We start from the raw sequence: 17277 nt of genomic DNA on the forward strand, positions 1-17277 counted from the left end.
CCGGGCCGGTCGGCCGGCCGGGGCCGCTGGGAACGGGGCTCTGCCGAGGGAGCGGGAGCCCGGGCGCGGCGGCGGCGGCGGCGGCGGGCGGAGGGAGGAAGTGAAGCGTAATTTGAGGAAGATGGATGAGTCCGGAGGGCGACACCCCCAGCCCGCCCGCTCGCCCGCCCCCTCCCTCCTTAGGAGAGAGCGAGAGAGAGAGAGCGCGGCGCCGGAGCCACACTGCGCCCAGCCCGCGCCCCGCCGCCACCTCGGCCCGGGGAGCCGGGCGAGCGAGCCCTGCGTGTCCGCGCGGGGCGCACGGCTGCGCCCGGAACGGAGCGCCCCGGGGCGGCCGCAGCTCCCCGGGCGCCATGCAGAGAGCCGGAGGCGGCGGCGCCCCCGCGGCCGGCGGCGGGGGCGGCGGCGGCGGCGGCGGGGGTCCCGGCACCGCCTTCTCCATCGACTCCCTCATCGGCCCGCCGCCGCCGCGCTCCGGCCACTTGCTCTACACCGGTTACCCCATGTTCATGCCCTACCGGCCGCTCGTGCTGCCGCAGGCGCTGGCCCCCGCGCCGCTGCCCGCCGGCCTGCCGCCCCTCGCCCCGCTCGCCTCCTTTGCCGGCCGCCTCACCAACACCTTCTGCGCGGGGCTGGGCCAGGCTGTGCCCTCGATGGTGGCGCTCACCACCGCGCTGCCCAGCTTCGCCGAACCGCCCGACGCCTTCTACGGGCCCCCGGAGCTCTCCGCCGCCGCCGCCGCCGCCGCTGCCGCCGCCGCCGCCACTGCCTCCCGGAACAACCCCGACTCGGGCGCCCGGCGTCCGGAGGGCGCGCTGGAAGCGGAGGAGCTGCTGCCGGCCCGGGAGAAAGTGGCAGAGGCCGCACCGCCCCCGCCTCCGCACTTCGCGGAGACTTTCCCAAGTCTGCCGGGTAAGTGCTGGGGCAGATCCGGGGCGCCGAGCGGGAAGCGCGGTTCATCTGGAGATCCCAGACGGGAACCTGCTCGGAATCTGGCACCCGTCCGCGGGCAGCCCTGGAGTCCCGCACCTCCAGATCACGAGCGCGTGGGGTCTGCAGGGCCATCTCCCGGCCCTCGGGGATCGGGGGAGGGGGCGATCCTGTTGAAACCTCACCAAGACTTTTTTTTGCCTCCCAACCTCCCAGCCCTCAAACTGGCCGCCGGCTCCTTACCCCCTGCCCACTCCTAATTCCTTCGTTTCCCTCCGCTACCAAGGAAGGCGGGTGCAAGGCTGGGATTTTCTGAGGGCACCTGCTGGCACCCTACGGTGAGGGTTTGTGGGGGCCGTTGTCAGCTCAGTTAGAAGGGGACCCAGCCTGGTTTCTGAGAAATTGCTTTGACCCCAAGCGAGTTGGATGGGCGCCCATACATGCCGGGTGGGGAATGGAGTGAAAGCGCATGGTTAATAAGAGGTCACTTCTGAACTGGCAGATTTAGAACTAAGCCTTGACGAACCAGGTGGAAGCTGGGCTGAGTTGGGCGTGGCCCAAAGACCTGGAATCAGGCGGGATGCAGCTGGAATGAGCTAAGAAAGCCTCTCCGAGCCATGGGTGCTGCGTGGGGCGTGCCCTCGGCAGAGGCAGGCGTGACACACCCAGCTCCGCTGGAAAGCTTGCGCCCTCCCAGCTCGGACAGCCGTCTCCTGAGCAGCAGAGCCAAGCGACCCGCAGCGGAAAGCTTGCCAACTGGAGGGGACCCTGTTTCAGAAGAGGCGCCCCAGGCTGGTGTGAGGCACCAAGGCTTCTGCTTCCTCAGCAGCGGGGTGAATCCGACCGGCCAGGTGCAGGGACCCCGGAGGCCTTGGAGCTGACCCAACAGAGACCAGGAGGAAATGGCCCGAGTCCTCTTGTCCTTTGCCAGAAAAGACACATTTGTGACCAGAGGGTCTGGGCCCGCCCTGAGACTGCGCATAGCCCGGGTCACTCTCGAGACCCCCGGGGCTTGGCCAGAACCGAGTCCTCCTTTTCCGCTTTAGCCTTGGATGTTGCGACTGGCCCCGGGGAAGTGGGCTGCTGTGCTCTGACAGGGAGGACGGCAGCCGGAGCAGCATCTCCCGGGGAGTCGTGTAAGGAAAAGAGCAGTGGCTGTCCGCGAGGGGGAGGGCCAGTGTGCCAGCCCAGAGGCTGACCTTAAGACCAGAAGGCCAGGAGGTTTGCTGTAGGGTGGTGCTGAGTGCGAGACGGGCGAAGTGGAAGATCCGAGAGGTGGCTTCGGAGGCTGTGGGATGTGGAGATAGACGCAGAAACACCCAGGAAAGGGCTGAGTTGGAGGGAGACCCCTCAGGAGGGGACCTGAGGGGGTCCTGCCCATGCCTGCGAGGACAAGCATCTTGTCCTCCCCCTGGAGTCCCCTTAGTTCTGTTTGATCCCTGTGTATCATGAGGGCGTTTTTGTGAAGCAAATAGAATATTGGCTGTGAAAGCCGCATTGCCAGAGAGGAACAGAGGGCGAGGCAGGAGAGAAATGCCAGCCCCAGCAGGATAGAGGAAAACCCTGAAGGATGAGCCATCCCGGGACCATCCGAAGGGGGCAGAGGGCCTGTTGGCAGGGACACCTCTGATGTGTGCTGAGTGACAAGTGGCCACTGTCGCTGGCCTGAGAGAGAGAGAGATGTGGAGTCTGTCTGGAGAGCATTGAAGTACAGGTGCTGGGGGACCAGGGAAAAGTTTCTGCACTTGGAGGAATTTTCTTGAAAGGTTTCTCGGTACTGGGAGTGATGGAGAACATGTTGGAAGCAAAAAGAGCTTTGTGCTGTTCTTGGGGTGCAGGCGTCTCCTGGCTTAGAGTGCAGGGAAGGAGACCAAGCAGGCATGTCACCACCCGGGCTGGGAAGGGTGTGTAGTGGGCAGCCTGGCCCGAGTGCCCGGAGGAAGATGGCAATGGGAGCCCGTGTTTGTTGCTCAGCAAAGACTCTCCCAGCTCTCCCTCCCCAGGCCCCTGCCAGCCACGTGCCCGGGCAGTCCCAGGGACGTTAGCTGTTGACATGTGTCGGGGCGGGCTACCACAGCCCGCGTTGATCGTGCTGGGGAACACTCCTCCTTTTGGGGGAATCGGGTTTGGGCATTTGGAGTGGCAAAAGTTCTCTGCTGACAGTACTTCAATGGGAGCCTCAACATGACGAGAGTGGAGAAAAAAAATCAGTAAAAAAGACAGGAACTGCTCTTCTGGCATGAGCAGGTGACACTGGTTTGAATTATTAATAGTAATTTGCATTTGTTTAGTGTCTTAAAACTACTAACACCTTCCAGTGAAGATTGCGGTAAAGATAGGCCAGTCTGGAAAATGACAAGTAAAGTTCTTTTCACAGGGAATTACAAGGACTTAATTTTTATAGAGTTTAGATAGCCCTCTCCATGAGAATTGATCAAGAACAGAACTACATTATGAGTTGTCTTACTCATAGAGACTGTGTTAGCAAATGGGAAGACCAGATTTGAATTAGCGGGCTGGAAAGTACTGAGTGGTGGATTGCAGCGAATTGCAGGTTGCCGGGAGGGGGCGCTGTGGAGCCAAGTGGCACGGGAGCAATGAGGGGGGGATGTCGGAGGAAAAGGCGGAGGTGAAAATAGCAATCCGCAGCAAAACCCAAAGTGGTGCTAGCAACGAGAGGCTGATGCAAGTCTTACGTCATTAAGAAGTTTTTATTAGCCACTTTACAAAAGGCAAAAAGGAAAATTAACGTTAATGAAACATCTTCCAACATGTCCATCAAAATATTATCATTTCAATAGTAGGATTAACATTTTTAGTAAGAGGTTTATTACTAAGTCTTTAAAAGTCGATGTCTTTCTTTTTGGTTTTTTTAGGTTTGTTTATTTTTATTGCAAATTCAGATATACAGAGAGGAGGAGAGACAGAGAGGAAGATCTTCCATACATTGATTTATTCCCCAAGCGTCTGTAATGACCGGAGTTGCGCTGATCTGAAGCTAGGAGCCAGAAGCCTCTTCCGAGTCTCCCATGCAGATGCAGGGACCCAAGGCCTTGGGCCGTCCTCAACTGCCTTCCCAGGCCACAGGCCGGGAGCTGGATGGGAAGTGAGGCAGCCAGGATTAGAACCAGCGCCCATATGGAATCCTAGTGCATGCAAAATGAGGACTTTAGCCACTAGGCTACCCTGCTAGGCCCATGTCTTTCTTTTTTTTAAGATATATTTATTATTTGAAAGGCAGAGTTACAAAAAGAGAAGGGAGAGGGAGGGATGGGGAGAGAGAATCTTCCCTCTGCTGATTCACCCACCAAATGGCTGTAATGGCAGGAGCCAGGAGCTTCCTCCAGATCTCCCACGTGGGTGCAGGGCCCAAGAACCTGATCCCTTTTCTGCTGCCTTTCCAGTATATTAGCAAAGAACTGGTTGGGAAGTAGAGCTGCTGGGACTCGAACCGGCGCCCAGTTGCAATGCTGGTGTCGCAGCTGAAGCTTAGCTTGCCATATACAGCACCAACACCAAACCAGCGTGACACTCACAGTGCATCTCAATTTGCACTGGCCTTGTTTGGGGTGGCCCGTGGTGGCCACACTGGGCTGGGTGTCTAGAGAGCTACAAGAACAGAGGCAAAGAGGCAGTGGCACATCAGGTTAATTCTCTGCTCGCAGCGTCAGCATCCTATGCAGGGGGTTGGTTCTAGGCCCTGCAGTTCCGCTTCCCCATCCAGCTCCCTGCTTATGGCCTGGAAAAGCTGCAGAGGATGGCCCAAGTCCTTGAGTCCTTGCACCTCTGTGGGAGATCTAGAAGAAGCTCCTGGCTCCCAGTTTCAGATTAGCTCGGCTTCAGCCATTGTGGCCATTTGGCGAGTGAACCAGCAGATCCAAGATCTCTCTCCGTCACTCCTCCTCTCTCTGTAAAAATCTACCTTTCCAATAAAAATATAATAAATCTTTAAAAATTTTAAAAAGGCAGCATCATGAGCAAGCACTGAGGCTGGTGGTGAGTCCAACCTGTGGTAGGGAAATTGGCCAGAAAGGACCAGTCATCCTGCCCCCTGGCACAGGGTGGGCTCAGTCATCCTGCCCCTGGCACAGGGAGGGCTTAGTCATCCTGCCCCTGGCACAGGGAGGGCCCAGAAGTCTGTGAGAGCATCCAAGTGGCCTGTGTGCGAGAGGTGGTGCAGGGCAGCCCCTCAGAGACCATGGTGAGGAGGAGGCTGTGTGCTGGCGGAGGAAGCACAGAGCTGGCTGGTCGGAGAAAAGGAGAGCGACTCAGCGACTCCTGGAGCCAAGAGCGTGAGGTTTCCTGCAGGCGAACACTTCAGAATTGCAGGTGCTCCACACCCAGCGGGTAGGCGAGTGCCCTGAGAAGCAGCATTGGCAGTGGGCACAGGAAGAGCGAGAAGAGACTGGTGGCTGGTGGTGATGGAGATGGCAGGAAAATGTGACAAGGCAGTGTAGTGTAAACACCATTTAAAACAAAACAGAAAAAAAGATATGCTACTTTCTGAGCAGAAATTGGTGGCCATGGCACCAACCTAGGCAGGGGACCAGGGAACCCGGCTAGGAGCATTGGATCTGGTGCTGAGGGCTGTGGGCTAAGCCTCTGGTTGGAGCTTGGGAGCATTCTAGGCCACCATTCGTTATGGTTGCCAAGATAGGATGTTTACTTATGAGAGAAAAACAGGCAATGGTAATATGATGTGCCACCAGAGACTCCTGTTGTTAGAAACGAGTTTTTGGAGGAATGTAGAAACGGAGTATGATTCTCCAGAACTTTCATTTTTTTTTAAAGATTTATTTTATCTTTATTGGAAAGGCGGATATACAGAGAGGAGAGACAGAGAGGAAGATCTTCCATCCGATGATTCACTCCCCAAGTGAGCGCAACGGCCAATACTATGCCGATCCGAAGCCAGGAGCCTCTTCTGGGTCTCCCACGCGGGTGCAGGTCCTCGACTGCTTTCCTGGGCCACAAGCAGGGAGCTGGATGGGAAGAGGGGCCGCCAGGATTAGAACCGGCGCCCATATGGGATCCCGGGCATGCAAGGAGAGGACCTTAACCACTTGCGCCACCGTGCCGGGCCCGATTCTCCAGAACTTTCAAAGAAGAGCCTACTGTGAGAGTGATGGATCCTGTGACATTTATAGAAAAGCAATGAGCCATCAGCTCAGTGTAACCGAGCAGTTGTCCTGGCATGGCAACCCACGGCTTCAGGCCCAGCTGGGTCAGTGTAGCAAGTCCTCTAGTTCAGTTCGGACAAGAACATACGTCAAGTGTCCAGCGTGGACTCTGGATGTTTAAGACACTGGCCCTCCGGCTCCCTGCTTAGGGCCTGGCACAGCAGCAGAGGAGGGCCGAGGAGGTGAGGCCGTGGCCCTTCTGTAGACCTCCGGTTCTGGGCCAGAAGTTGGAATTCAGACAGCTTTTCACGCTCCTGTCAGTTCCATCAGCTTCAGTGTTTCAAACAGAGATCTGAGCTCTTCTCAGGTGATCGATGAGCTATGGGAGGGAAGAAAGGATTCATTTTTAAGAACTTAAACCTGATACTTTATGAGTGCCAGCTAAAATCATACTTTTAGCTGTTCATGAGGGTTTTTTTTTTTTTTTGTCACTAATGGAAACCACTTATGTTTTTTTTCTTTCTTTTTTTAACCTGTGTTTTCATATAAATTTATAACCAAAGAAGGGATAAGTGTGATTCTATCACAGATTTGGTTTTGTGATTTCCTAACTGTATCTTCCTACAGTTGGCTTCTAGTGGAATCCTGTGCAGTTTCTGTGTCGCACCCGGAAGCACGGTTCTGAGAAAGGATTCAAAGGTCTTATCACGTGGTCCTGGCGAGCTGCTGGCACCAAAAAGATGAGGTGCCCCTGGCTGAGCGGTGAGCAGGACAGTTGGGTTGGAAGACAGAGGTGCCTCGTGCCATGGTGAAGGTGTCACTGTGAGAGAGGGCAGAGAGAAGGGACCTGCAGTGGCCCACATGGACATGGAGGGATGGGACAGGTAATCCAGCTGCTGGGCACACGCTGCCCATGCTGAGACCAGAGGAGAGTGCCAATCCCAGGAAGGGTGGTGGGGGACACTCATTTTAATTGGAACGCTGGAGGAGCAGAATATTCTGACAAAGTGCTTCGCAGTTAGATGTTACAAGACAAAGCTACAGGCAACAACCTGCTCTGCAAGTCATATGGGAAAAAGATTTCACAAGAATCAGGAAAGAGAAGGCAGAGGGGGAGTCACGGAGTGGGGATGCTAAGGAGACTCCTACAACCGCACAGAGAAGGGCAGGAGACAAGTGGGCAATGCCCCGTGCCATGTGGGACAGTGGGCTGTGCAGTGGGGACCAGGGCCCAGGACAAGGCTGGATCCGTGTAGCCCAGAGGAGACTGGGGGGATGGGGTGGGCGCTGGAAGAAAGCAGCCTGGAATACCGTGGTGGGAGTATGGCGGTGCTAGGACTAACTGGGAGACACGGTCAAGGGAGAAACGGGAGTAGCAAGTCAGGAGCCCAAAAGGGCCCTGGGAGAGGCCCCTGGGGTGCGGGAGGCTGGGCTAGGGCAGAAGGGGGCAGGATGGACTTCCCGCCTGGGAGCAGCGGGAGGAGGAGCTAGGTAGGCGTCTGGAGGGAGAGCCGAAGCCATCCCTGTCCTGGGAGTGAAGGGAGGAAGAGCTGCGTGCCGGAGCAGGTGGGGACTGTTCTGTGAACCAGGCCACGTGCTGTGTGAGCTGGTCAGCTGTGGCCAAATCGCCCCTGTCTGTGTCAAGCCTTCCTCAAGCCGTGAGATGGGGGGTGGGGTTAGACGATCTCTGAGGTCCTTTCCAGCACTACAGCCTGTTCTACCTACGTGGATCCCTCAGTTACTGAGTTGCTTGTCTTTCCAAGGTACTCTGAGCCCATAGTGGGTCGTTAAAGGTTGTGGAGGTAGAGGAGGGACTCGAGTGGGGGCTGTTCAAGGAGACCTCAGGCTGCACCTTGGTGCAGGGGGTGGGGGAACCCAGGTTTTGTGATCCGGGATTGCGGAGCTGTGTGTGTGCACACCTGCTGTGTTCATTGAGGGCAGCATTGGATGAAGGTGGTAGATTTTTGTCTAGGAGAAAAAGAGCGGGGACCGTGAGGGCCTCTGCCTGGCAAGCAGGGAGGCAGCAAGCGAGAGTGAAGTGGCACTGTGGGTCAGCCCCTGGCCTTCTGTGCTGTCCCTCCTGCTGATTGTGCATTCACGGCAGGACGACCTTAGAATCCAGGCCCAACATAACCCTAAGCCAGGAGGCATGGCAGAGCACAGAGGGCCATGCTGGGCATTGGTCACTAGGCTGGGCCTCGTGTCCCGAGGAGCCTCCACAGCCTGGACTTCCTCAGCAGCCCTATGAGGACAGGGCGAGGGCTGAATGGTGCCCAGGAGATGCTTGTCATCATCCTAGCACTGCCAGCAGGTGGGGTGCTGGGCTGAAGAGGATCGGGGAGAAAACAGCGCCATGCCCTCAGAACTGTTGGGAGGGTGTCAGCGGGGAAGCGGGGGTACCGGGTGCTGCCCCTGCCAGGGGCACTGTGCAGCTGCTGCTGACTCTCTCTCCCAGGCTTCCTGGAGCCTCCCTTCTGTGTCCCTGGGGTCCTGTTCCCCTCTTCTCCACTGGAAATCCACCCCTCCTTTTTTTCTTGAGCAGAATTCCTGGTCCCTCATGACTGCTCTCAGGCTGATGTTCAGAGCAGAGCCACCAATTCAATGAATTCACTCTCATGTGGACCAAGGAAACAAACAAAAAAAGAGGTGAAACTTGTGGGATTTTAGGTAGCTGGTGTTATGAGTAATTCCAGGTGATTTACAGCAATGGTTTTGGAAGGGCAAGTTGCAGGGGTGAGGTAGAGACGCCGCTCTCGCTGGGCTGGGTGGCATCCTCACTTCAACGCCATCAAATGTACCTGCTCAGAACCCCGGGCCGCTAATGACACCTGCTCAGCTCTGAGTGAAAACGCCGGGTATGGATGCATGTCACTGCCCAGTACCCACGTCCTCCAGAAACGTCGTCCATACACAGGACAAAAGCACTCCCATTGTTGGGCCACATTACTTTTAAAACTAAAAGGATTCAGCTTACATCCTAAAGACAAATACGGGAGGAAGCCCAATGGGAGAAAGAGCCCATTCAGGGGCAGGTGAGGTTGGTTGCGTGGGGCCTCTCCCACGGACCTGACAAGCATCTTCTCTGAAGGTGTTGAAGGGGGAGGTTAATTAACAACACAGTTGTGGCTAGAGTTCCATGGTGCACAGTGAGAGGGTCGGGTAAGAAGCTTGTTTACCTAATGAGGCATCTAAGAAAGCTTTGCCTTCAGTGGGAGGGAAGGACAAGATATTTTACCAGAAAGGGTGAAGAGAGCATTACCTGGAGGAGGCTTAGCGGACCAAGATTCTGACAGGTGCTTGGTCCCCAGGAGTGGGACTCCGAAAAACCATGGAATCTTCTGGAAAGCCTGTTTCATTTGTCCCCTGCAAATAAGGTTTCTAGCTCTGCTGTCACACTAATGGCCGCTCTGCTGTGTCCAGTGAGTGGCTGGAGATGAACTATGACAATAAACATGGGGGGGGGGGAGAGAAAACAACAAACATGGGGAAACTGGAATCACTTGGAGAAGTTAAGGGGGCCACAAGGGTGCTGCTGGCTGTGGCAGGAAACTGCCCTGGACGTGGGGGGGGGGGAGCCAGGAGGGGCTCTGAGGGCAGTGGGTAGAGAACATTCTACAACTGAGTGAGTGCAGGGTGAGAAGAGTGGAGAGAGACAGTGAGCATGAATGTTCTTTATTGCACCTAAAATGATGGGGAAAGTGGCAGCTCAACAGAAGCTCGCGATGAACAGGGCTGGGGGAAGAAACAAAGGGCAAGTGACTGGCTGTCTTAAGCGACAGCACAGCAGATGTCCCCACAGCAGTGAGGGACAACGGCTAGCCTTTGAGGAATGGCCCCCGTGTGTGACCCCACCCAAAGTGGAACAGGATGCAGACAGCAGACTAGCTGACCTGGGAAGCAGGCAGGGAGTCAGGGAGATGCATTAGACTCGGCTGGGCAGGAGAGCCGTTGGGACAGTGTGGGGGCAGCTGTTTTCGAAGCCCCTTGTCTTTTGCAAATAACCATGACAGCTAGTTTTCTGTGAGCCCCAGCTGAGGGTGGGGGCTGGCCAGGGGGTGGGCAGTGCACCTGTAGCTGAGAGTTTGAGGCGCACCTTCCCATCTCTGGGGTGTCTGTGCCACCTCCTCCCATCACAAGACCATCATGTAGACCCTATAGGTGTGTGTGCCTTCAACGGGAGAGGTCCCCCTGGGGCATTGCTGACCCTCCATCTCTCCCCCACCTGTCCTAACACCTGACCCCTGGTTTCCTCCCCGTATGTGGAGCTGCTGCTGTGTGCAGGGAATCCTGCAGCCCGAGTGCCGCCCTCAGCACGGGTGCAACCTGTCGCCGTGGTTTGGTCCACGCAATTGCTGGTTCTTAGGGCAAGAACATCGGCCAGGAGAATTCCCTCGCCCTCAAACTCTGGATCTTCCCTGATAAGCAGTCTGGCCCACAGACATGCCTCCCTGGCTAGACTTCTCACAGACTCGAGTTTCACTTTGCTGAAAGCAGCCACATCAGAATCGTTCTCTGTCATGTAAACATCTCCATGATGTTTCCTCTGCTTGACCAGATCTTTTTTGTTTGTTTTGGTAAAGTCAGATATAGAGAGAGGAGAGACAGAGAGGAAAATTATCCATCCGATGATTCACTGCCCAAGTTTCCGCAACTAAGCCAATCTGAAGCCAGGAGCCAGGAGCCTCTTCCAGGTCTCCCATGTGGGTGCAGGGTCCCAAGGCTTTGGGCCGTCCTCCACTGCTTTCCCAGGCCACAAGCAGGGAGCTGGAAGGGAAGTGGGGCTGCTGGGATTAGAACCAGCACCCATAGGGGATCCCTGCATATTCAAGGAGAGGACTTTTAGCGGCTAAGTTACTGTGCCTGTCCGACCAGATCTTTTTGATTCAGATCAACCCATGATAACCTCGGCAGCTGGAAATTTACAGATAGCAAATCCATGAAGTCTGATCATTCTAAATCTAAATTGTGCAAATAGAAATTTATAAAAGATTGATTTGCCTGTTCTGTCAGTTTTCAGTCCAAGATGAAGGTTTATGTGCCATTTGGGGGTTTTGTTTGGCTATTTTTTTTTAAACCATTGATATTCTAAGATTAAGGAACATCTTTTGCATCTCTGACAGGACACGCGCAGGGAGACAATGAGCGATTTAGGGGCGAGTGCGAGGCGCCCCTCCTGGCTGCCCAGGTCCTCTGCCCGTGTTGGCAGCCTGGTGGGGTAAGGCTGAGAGCAGGTGGCAGGGCCAGCATGTGCGGCTTTGCTCCAGACGCGTGAGCCTTTCTGCTCTCTCTTCCTCCTCAGCGTTTCAACCCTTTTCTCCTCTCCACTCATTCTCCTGCTGCTTCTTCACCCCACTTCACTCCCGCTGCAGTTCTTTTTCTCCTGCTCTGGTCTTTCCTTTTCTCTCTCACCCTGTGTCCCTCACTCACTCGCCTGGACATTCTCCCCTGCGGCCAGCCACGGTTGTGGCTGTTTCTTCTAGTGCCCCACCCCCAGCTGGCTCTGAGCGGGAGGCTTATCGGAGTCCTCAGTCAAGCTCAAAAAGGCTCAGAGAGGAGCTCTTCCCCCAGGCCACCCAGCATCCCAGTGGGCTGGAGCCGGAAGAGAGGCTAGGAACCCACACCCCTCACCCACGCGGCTTTAACAGCTGCACAGGGCTTGGGCTGGCTGCGCTGGCCCTGTCTGGAGGCAGAGGGATGGATGACAGGGTCTCGGGAGGGCCCTGCCACGGCAAGGAAGCTGGGCACTCATCTCAATCACCATCAACTTAGATTTATGGGACACCCTTGGGTGCTGGGAGCTGTATAAATGATGGCATCCTTCAAGCCTCAGCTCCAGTCTCCGCCTTGTTAGCACTGCTTACAATATTGTAAGATCGTACTGCTTTACAACCTTTTTGGTGTTTATTTTACTTGAAAGGCAGAGTTACAGAGAGGTATAAGGATAAACAGAGACAGAATCTTGATTCGCTGCCAAGATAGTCAGCACAGCCAGAGCTGACCAGTCCCTTACTCCAACCCATGGTTTAAACACCGGTGCGATGGCTCAGTGGCTAAATCCTCACTTTGCATCTGCCGGGATGCCATATGGGTGCTGGTTTATATCCCAATGGCTCCACTTCCCATCCAGCTGCCTGCTTGTGGCCTGGGAAAGCAGTCGAGGATGACCCAAAGTCTTGGGACCTTGCACCCACAGGAGACCTGGAAGAAGCTCCTGGCTCCTGGTTTCAGATTGGCTCAGCTCCAGCTGTTGTGGGCACTTGGGGAGTGAACCAATGGATAAAAGATTTTTCTCCGTCTTTCCTTCACTGCAAATCTGCCTTTCTAATAAAAATAAGTAAATCTTTAAAAAAAAATTGAAGTTAGAGGATTTGGTAATGTAGGGTCCTGCCAGCCCATGTGAGATCCTGAGCTCCAGGGACAGTGGGTAAGGCGGTACCCACAGGGTGGGGCTGTCTCATGGTGCAGAGAACCAGCTCGAGAGCTGGAAAGGGGCACAGGGAGAGCGGCACACCGTGGCTGGGAATGGGTTCTCTTGCTTAGTCAACAGAGGCCTACTGCGGGCCCACTCTGAAGACCCCACAGCAACTGCACCATCTCTCTAGTCCCTGTCTTCATGAGTCTGTGTTCCGGGATGCAGTAGCAGACCCGAGGGCGGATGGATCTAGCTGGCCGCATGGGCTGTGGCAGCCAGCTGGAGACTGGAAAGAGAAAGCCCTGGAGGTTTAAAGATTGATTTATTTTTATAGGCAGATATTACTGCGACACAGAGAAAAAGGGAAAGAGAGGTGAGGGGAGGGGTCTTCCACCCACTGGTTCACTCCTCAGGTGGACTCAAAAGCCATCCTCAGATGCCAGGGGGTTTCTCTGAATTGCCAATATGGGTCCAAGAGCCTAAGGCTTTGGGCTGTCCTCCACTGCTATCCCAGACCATAAGCAGGGATCTGGATCAGAAATGGAGCAACTGGACCTGGCGCAATAGTGTAGTGGTTAAAGTCCTCGCCTTGCACACCCGGGATGCCATATGGGCGCCGGTTTGTGTCCCGGCTGCTCTGCTTCCCATCCAGCTCCCTATTTGTGACCTGGGAAAGCAGTGGAGATGGCCAAAAGCTTTGGGACCCTGCGCCTGCGCGGGAGACCAGGAAGAATCTCCTGGTTCCTGACTCCTGGCTTTGGATTGGCTCAGCTCCAGCCGTTGCGGCTGCTTGGGGAATGAATCATTGGATGGAAGATCTTCCTCTCTGTCTCTCCTCCTCTCTGTGTATCTGACTTTCCAATTAGAATAAATAAATCTAAAGAAAGAAAGACAAGAAAGAAATGGAGCAGCCAAGACTCGAACCAGCATCCATATGGGAAGCCAGTGCTGCAGGTGCTGCAGGCAGTACTGGCCACAAGCGCCGACCCCTGGAGGTTTTGCTGTTATGAAATGACCAGAAAGATCTCACTGACAGAGGTGAAGGAGGTTGAGAATGAGATGGAGGTGAAGAACCTGGTGGTCCACAGGGATGGGAGGAGAGTGGGCAGAAGGGAGCAGTGAGCTCACAGACGGTGGGACGTGGGATAGCTAGGAGCAGGACTATGGCTGTGGGTTTCCTTGAAGGGTAGCAGTGCTGGCAGAACCTGCCAAGGGACACGTGGGCAGGGAGTGAGGCAGTCTTAAGGCTTGGTTTGAACTCAGGGTTGGTAGAGCCCCCATTGAGTGAGGAAGAACTAGCTGGGGGTCAGGGGATAACAAGAATTTGGTTTGGGGTGCATGACGTTTGAGTTTTGGGGGAGTAGAGCATAGTGTGGGGAAGGACCAGATTGGAATGAAGTGGGGAGAGCTAGGGATGCAAATCTTGCAGAAAACAAAGTGGATTTGGGTGGGGCATGAGAGTGACTCCCAGGAGCATGTGGTCTGTGGGTGGTTGACATTCCCAGACAGGACAGGATGGGGGAGCTGATCTCTAAGGAAGGTGTCCTTGTGGCTCTCTGCGCAAAGCAGCAGGTGCACATTGTAGCAGTGAGGGGCTGATGGGGGCTGCAGGCAGGTGCAAGAGGCCTAGGAAAGCATTGGCAATCTGCCACACACACACACACACACTCACACACACACTCACACACTCCCTCCCTCCTACACACACACACATACCCTCCTCAGAAAGGGTTTGCTCCCTGAACTTGCTTCACTTTCAGTTGCATCCTCAACCCCCAGGGTGCTCGGGTGTACACCTGTTGGGTGGGGGTAGGTGCAGGCAGAGTCTCCCACCTGTACCTGGTGAGCCTGCTTGGGAAGGAGCCCGACTAGGCTCAGTCCTCCTGCTACCTGTGGTCTTCCGGTCTCATTCCCGGCTCAGGACTTACTATTTCATGGATTTTTTTGTCCTTTGAGGCAGAGAACAGGGAGTTTGGAAAAACTCAAATTCTGAAAACATTTATGATGCATTGTTTGTAATTCTGGTGGAAACATCCGTGAACAAGCAGATTAAGATCAATGGTTGAATTCATTTTTAGAATTATGTATGGATTAAAATGTTTATGTGCCTGTGATTACAAATAATCAGTAATCTACTAAATGAGGTGTTTTTTTTTCCCTCCCATTTCCCATTCTGCATTTCCCCTTGTTGCACTTCCACTTCCTCCTCCTCCTCCATTTCCTCCAGTCCTCCCAGCAGATAACAGCAACTTGGGCCCATCGGGATGCCAAACTCGGGCAGATCGCAGCTGCTTGGGCTGCTCAGGCAACCTTGGTCAGGAGGCAGATGACATCATTTTAACAGTGAAGGCAGAGGACTGGAAGGGGAGGGAGGACTTCAGGAACCCCGGGGACACATCTGGCCAGATGCACAGGGTGTGGCCGGGAGCCCCTGTCCTGCATGGGTGGTCACAGAACCGGGAGGGGGCTGGTAAAGAAAGCTCCAGTTCCCGGGTCCTTGGAAAAACATTTTTGGGGTCCAGATTTGGGGAGGGAATAGATGGGTTGGACCTGGCAGGTTCCTCTAGAGATGCAACTCTTGACTCCTGGTCTGCTGGGGCCTCTTAACCCAGGTCATAGAGTGGTTCTCGGCCCCGCCCTCCCCAAGGAGGCTCTGGAAGTGTCTGAGCCAGCTGGCTCCAAGTCTCATCTTGAGACCCGAGACCACAGCCTCAGGTTTTGGAGAAAGCTGGGGAGGTGGCAGGTGGGGGAAGAGAGGAGGTGGTGGGGAAATGGAGGGGGTCCTTGCCCGTGAGCTTCCTGTCTCCCCTACTTCTGCTTAGTGAAATCTGTGCCAGTTAATACCTTTCTTCCCATTTCTTTGTCTCCCCTAAACCTGTCCCCCTCACACCCCGTTTCTGTCTCCTCTCCCTGCCCCCCACACCCATCACCTCTCCCTCCCTGGCCATGGCTCCTTGTGCCTTCTGCCCTCTCTCCCTGTCACAGCGGAGGGAAAGGTGTACAGCTCGGACGAGGAGAAGCTGGAGGCCCCTGCAGGAGACCCAGCCGGCAGTGATCAGGAGGAAGAGGGCTCAGGTGGTGACAGTGAGGACGACGCTTTCCTGGACACTTCCACAGGGGGACCAGGGGCTCTTCTGGGACCTAAACCAAAGCTGAAGGGCAGCTTGGGGACTGGAGCCGAGGAGGGGACCCCAGTAGCAGCAGGGGTCACAGCTCCCGGAGGCAAGAGCCGGCGGCGGCGCACAGCATTTACCAGCGAGCAGCTGTTGGAATTGGAAAAGGAATTTCACTGCAAGAAGTACCTGAGCCTGACGGAGCGCTCCCAGATTGCCCACGCCCTCAAGCTCAGCGAGGTACAGGTCAAGATCTGGTTTCAGAATCGCAGGGCCAAGTGGAAGCGCATCAAGGCTGGCAATGTGAGCAGCCGCTCTGGGGAACCCGTGCGGAACCCCAAGATTGTCGTGCCCATCCCCGTGCACGTCAACAGGTTTGCTGTGCGAAGCCAGCACCAGCAGATGGAGCAGGGTGCCCGGCCTTGATGGCTCCAAGGACTTGGGAAGGCAGCACGGCCCCGCTGGGAGAACCTGTTCCGGACACCTTGAGGACCAGGGGGCCAGTGTGTTCGGAATTCTGGTTCTCTTCGCCAAGGAGCCCCTGCGGACCCGGGTGGGCTGTAGGACCCCTAGGACTGGAAAGAGGAACCCAGCGTGGCCCCTGGCCAAGTGGATCACAGCTCTTATTTATTTTGTGTAAAGCTTGTACATATGGAGCCATGTCTCTGCATCCAAGAGAGGGACTGGGAAGCTGTTTCTTTGGTCCCCAGCCAGAGACCCTTACATCCTTCTACTGTGGGGTGGGGCACACTCTGTAGCATGATGGGCAGAAATGAGATGGAACGGTGGTGTCATGCCCCAGGCAGCCCTCCACGCCGCCATCATGTAAACTACCTCCACGCTCCGCTCTCCTCCCACCCCTGTAGCTCCCACTGCAGTCCAGTCCCTTGGCGCCCCCTCTCCCCTTACATGCAGGCTCCTCCTGTTTCAGCATCCTTCTCTTGGGAAGGGTGGGTAGGCTCTGGGGATGCAGGTTCGCTACCCTCTGGGTTAAGTTGGGAGATGGAACACCTGACCCTGACCTAGCTGGGGCATGTCCAGACCATCTAGTGAGGTCTTGCTGGTTAGTAGCCCCTTGCACTCATGGGTAAGTTGTGTCTATGCGCAGGGCACAGCATTTTTCAGTGCCTCTCCACCCTGTGGTGCTCCAGACACTAGGGGCTCGGGGGGAGACAAATCACCTTCAAGTCTGCGTTCCTAACAGCTCACACTGTGTCGGGAGCGTGGGATGCCATCACCTCGTCTGTTTCCAGACAGGACAAACAGTGGCGAGGGGTCACTGCTGAGCAGCTGGGACTGGAGTGAACATGTGACAGATTGGAAAGGGAATGTACTGTGAAGGGAGCCACGGGGGTGGCAGTTAGAGGCTTTGGAGCTTTGGGGTTGTGTACATGTCAACTCCAGGAGCTGAAGTTGGCTGCCTCTGGAGTAAGCCTGCTGCCCGAGAAGGAAGGTTGAGTTGGGCCACTCTGCAAGAGGAGCCAGGGGTCTCTGCAAGTCGAGGGGCTCAGGTCAGGGAGAGGAGGGTACATACTGGGGATAAAGCCTGGCTAACATCCTACTGTCCTTAGAGGCCAACTGCTGGCTGCCCCTGCTCATCTCACTCACTCTAGCTGGTGTCGAGGCCCACTCAGGAGCCCTGGATGACCCTCTCTCACCCAGCCGCTGGGGGGCAGCCTGGCACTGTGACTGGTCTCCAGCC

At 55.6% G+C, this 17277-nt stretch overlaps 1 protein-coding gene across 1 annotated transcript; it reads left to right on the top strand.

The window, feature by feature from the left end:
* The first annotated feature begins 219 nt into the window (after positions 1-219).
* On the top strand, positions 220-16024 carry GBX1 (gastrulation brain homeobox 1). Its single transcript, XM_041002492.1, has 2 exons — positions 220-912; positions 15448-16024. Exons 1-2 carry the CDS (start codon positions 354-356, stop codon positions 15999-16001), a joined length of 1113 nt encoding a protein of 370 aa, XP_040858426.1. The 5' UTR covers positions 220-353; the 3' UTR covers positions 16002-16024.
* The last annotated feature ends 1253 nt before the right edge of the window (positions 16025-17277 follow it).

This window comes from Ochotona curzoniae, unplaced genomic scaffold (genome assembly GCF_017591425.1).
Source record: "Ochotona curzoniae isolate NIBS_2020 unplaced genomic scaffold, NIBS_Ocur_1.0 scaffold_2476, whole genome shotgun sequence".
Taxonomy (NCBI): domain Eukaryota; kingdom Metazoa; phylum Chordata; class Mammalia; order Lagomorpha; family Ochotonidae; genus Ochotona; species Ochotona curzoniae.

Bases quoted from the DNA above. Each gene is read 5' to 3' on its own strand.
- GBX1 (XM_041002492.1), top strand. From the start codon at position 354: ATGCAGAGAGCCGGAGGCGGCGGCGCCCCCGCGGCCGGCGGCGGGGGC. The intron at 913-15,447 runs GTAAGTGCTGGG...TCCCTGTCACAG, and splicing joins GACTTTCCCAAGTCTGCCGG to CGGAGGGAAAGGTGTACAGC.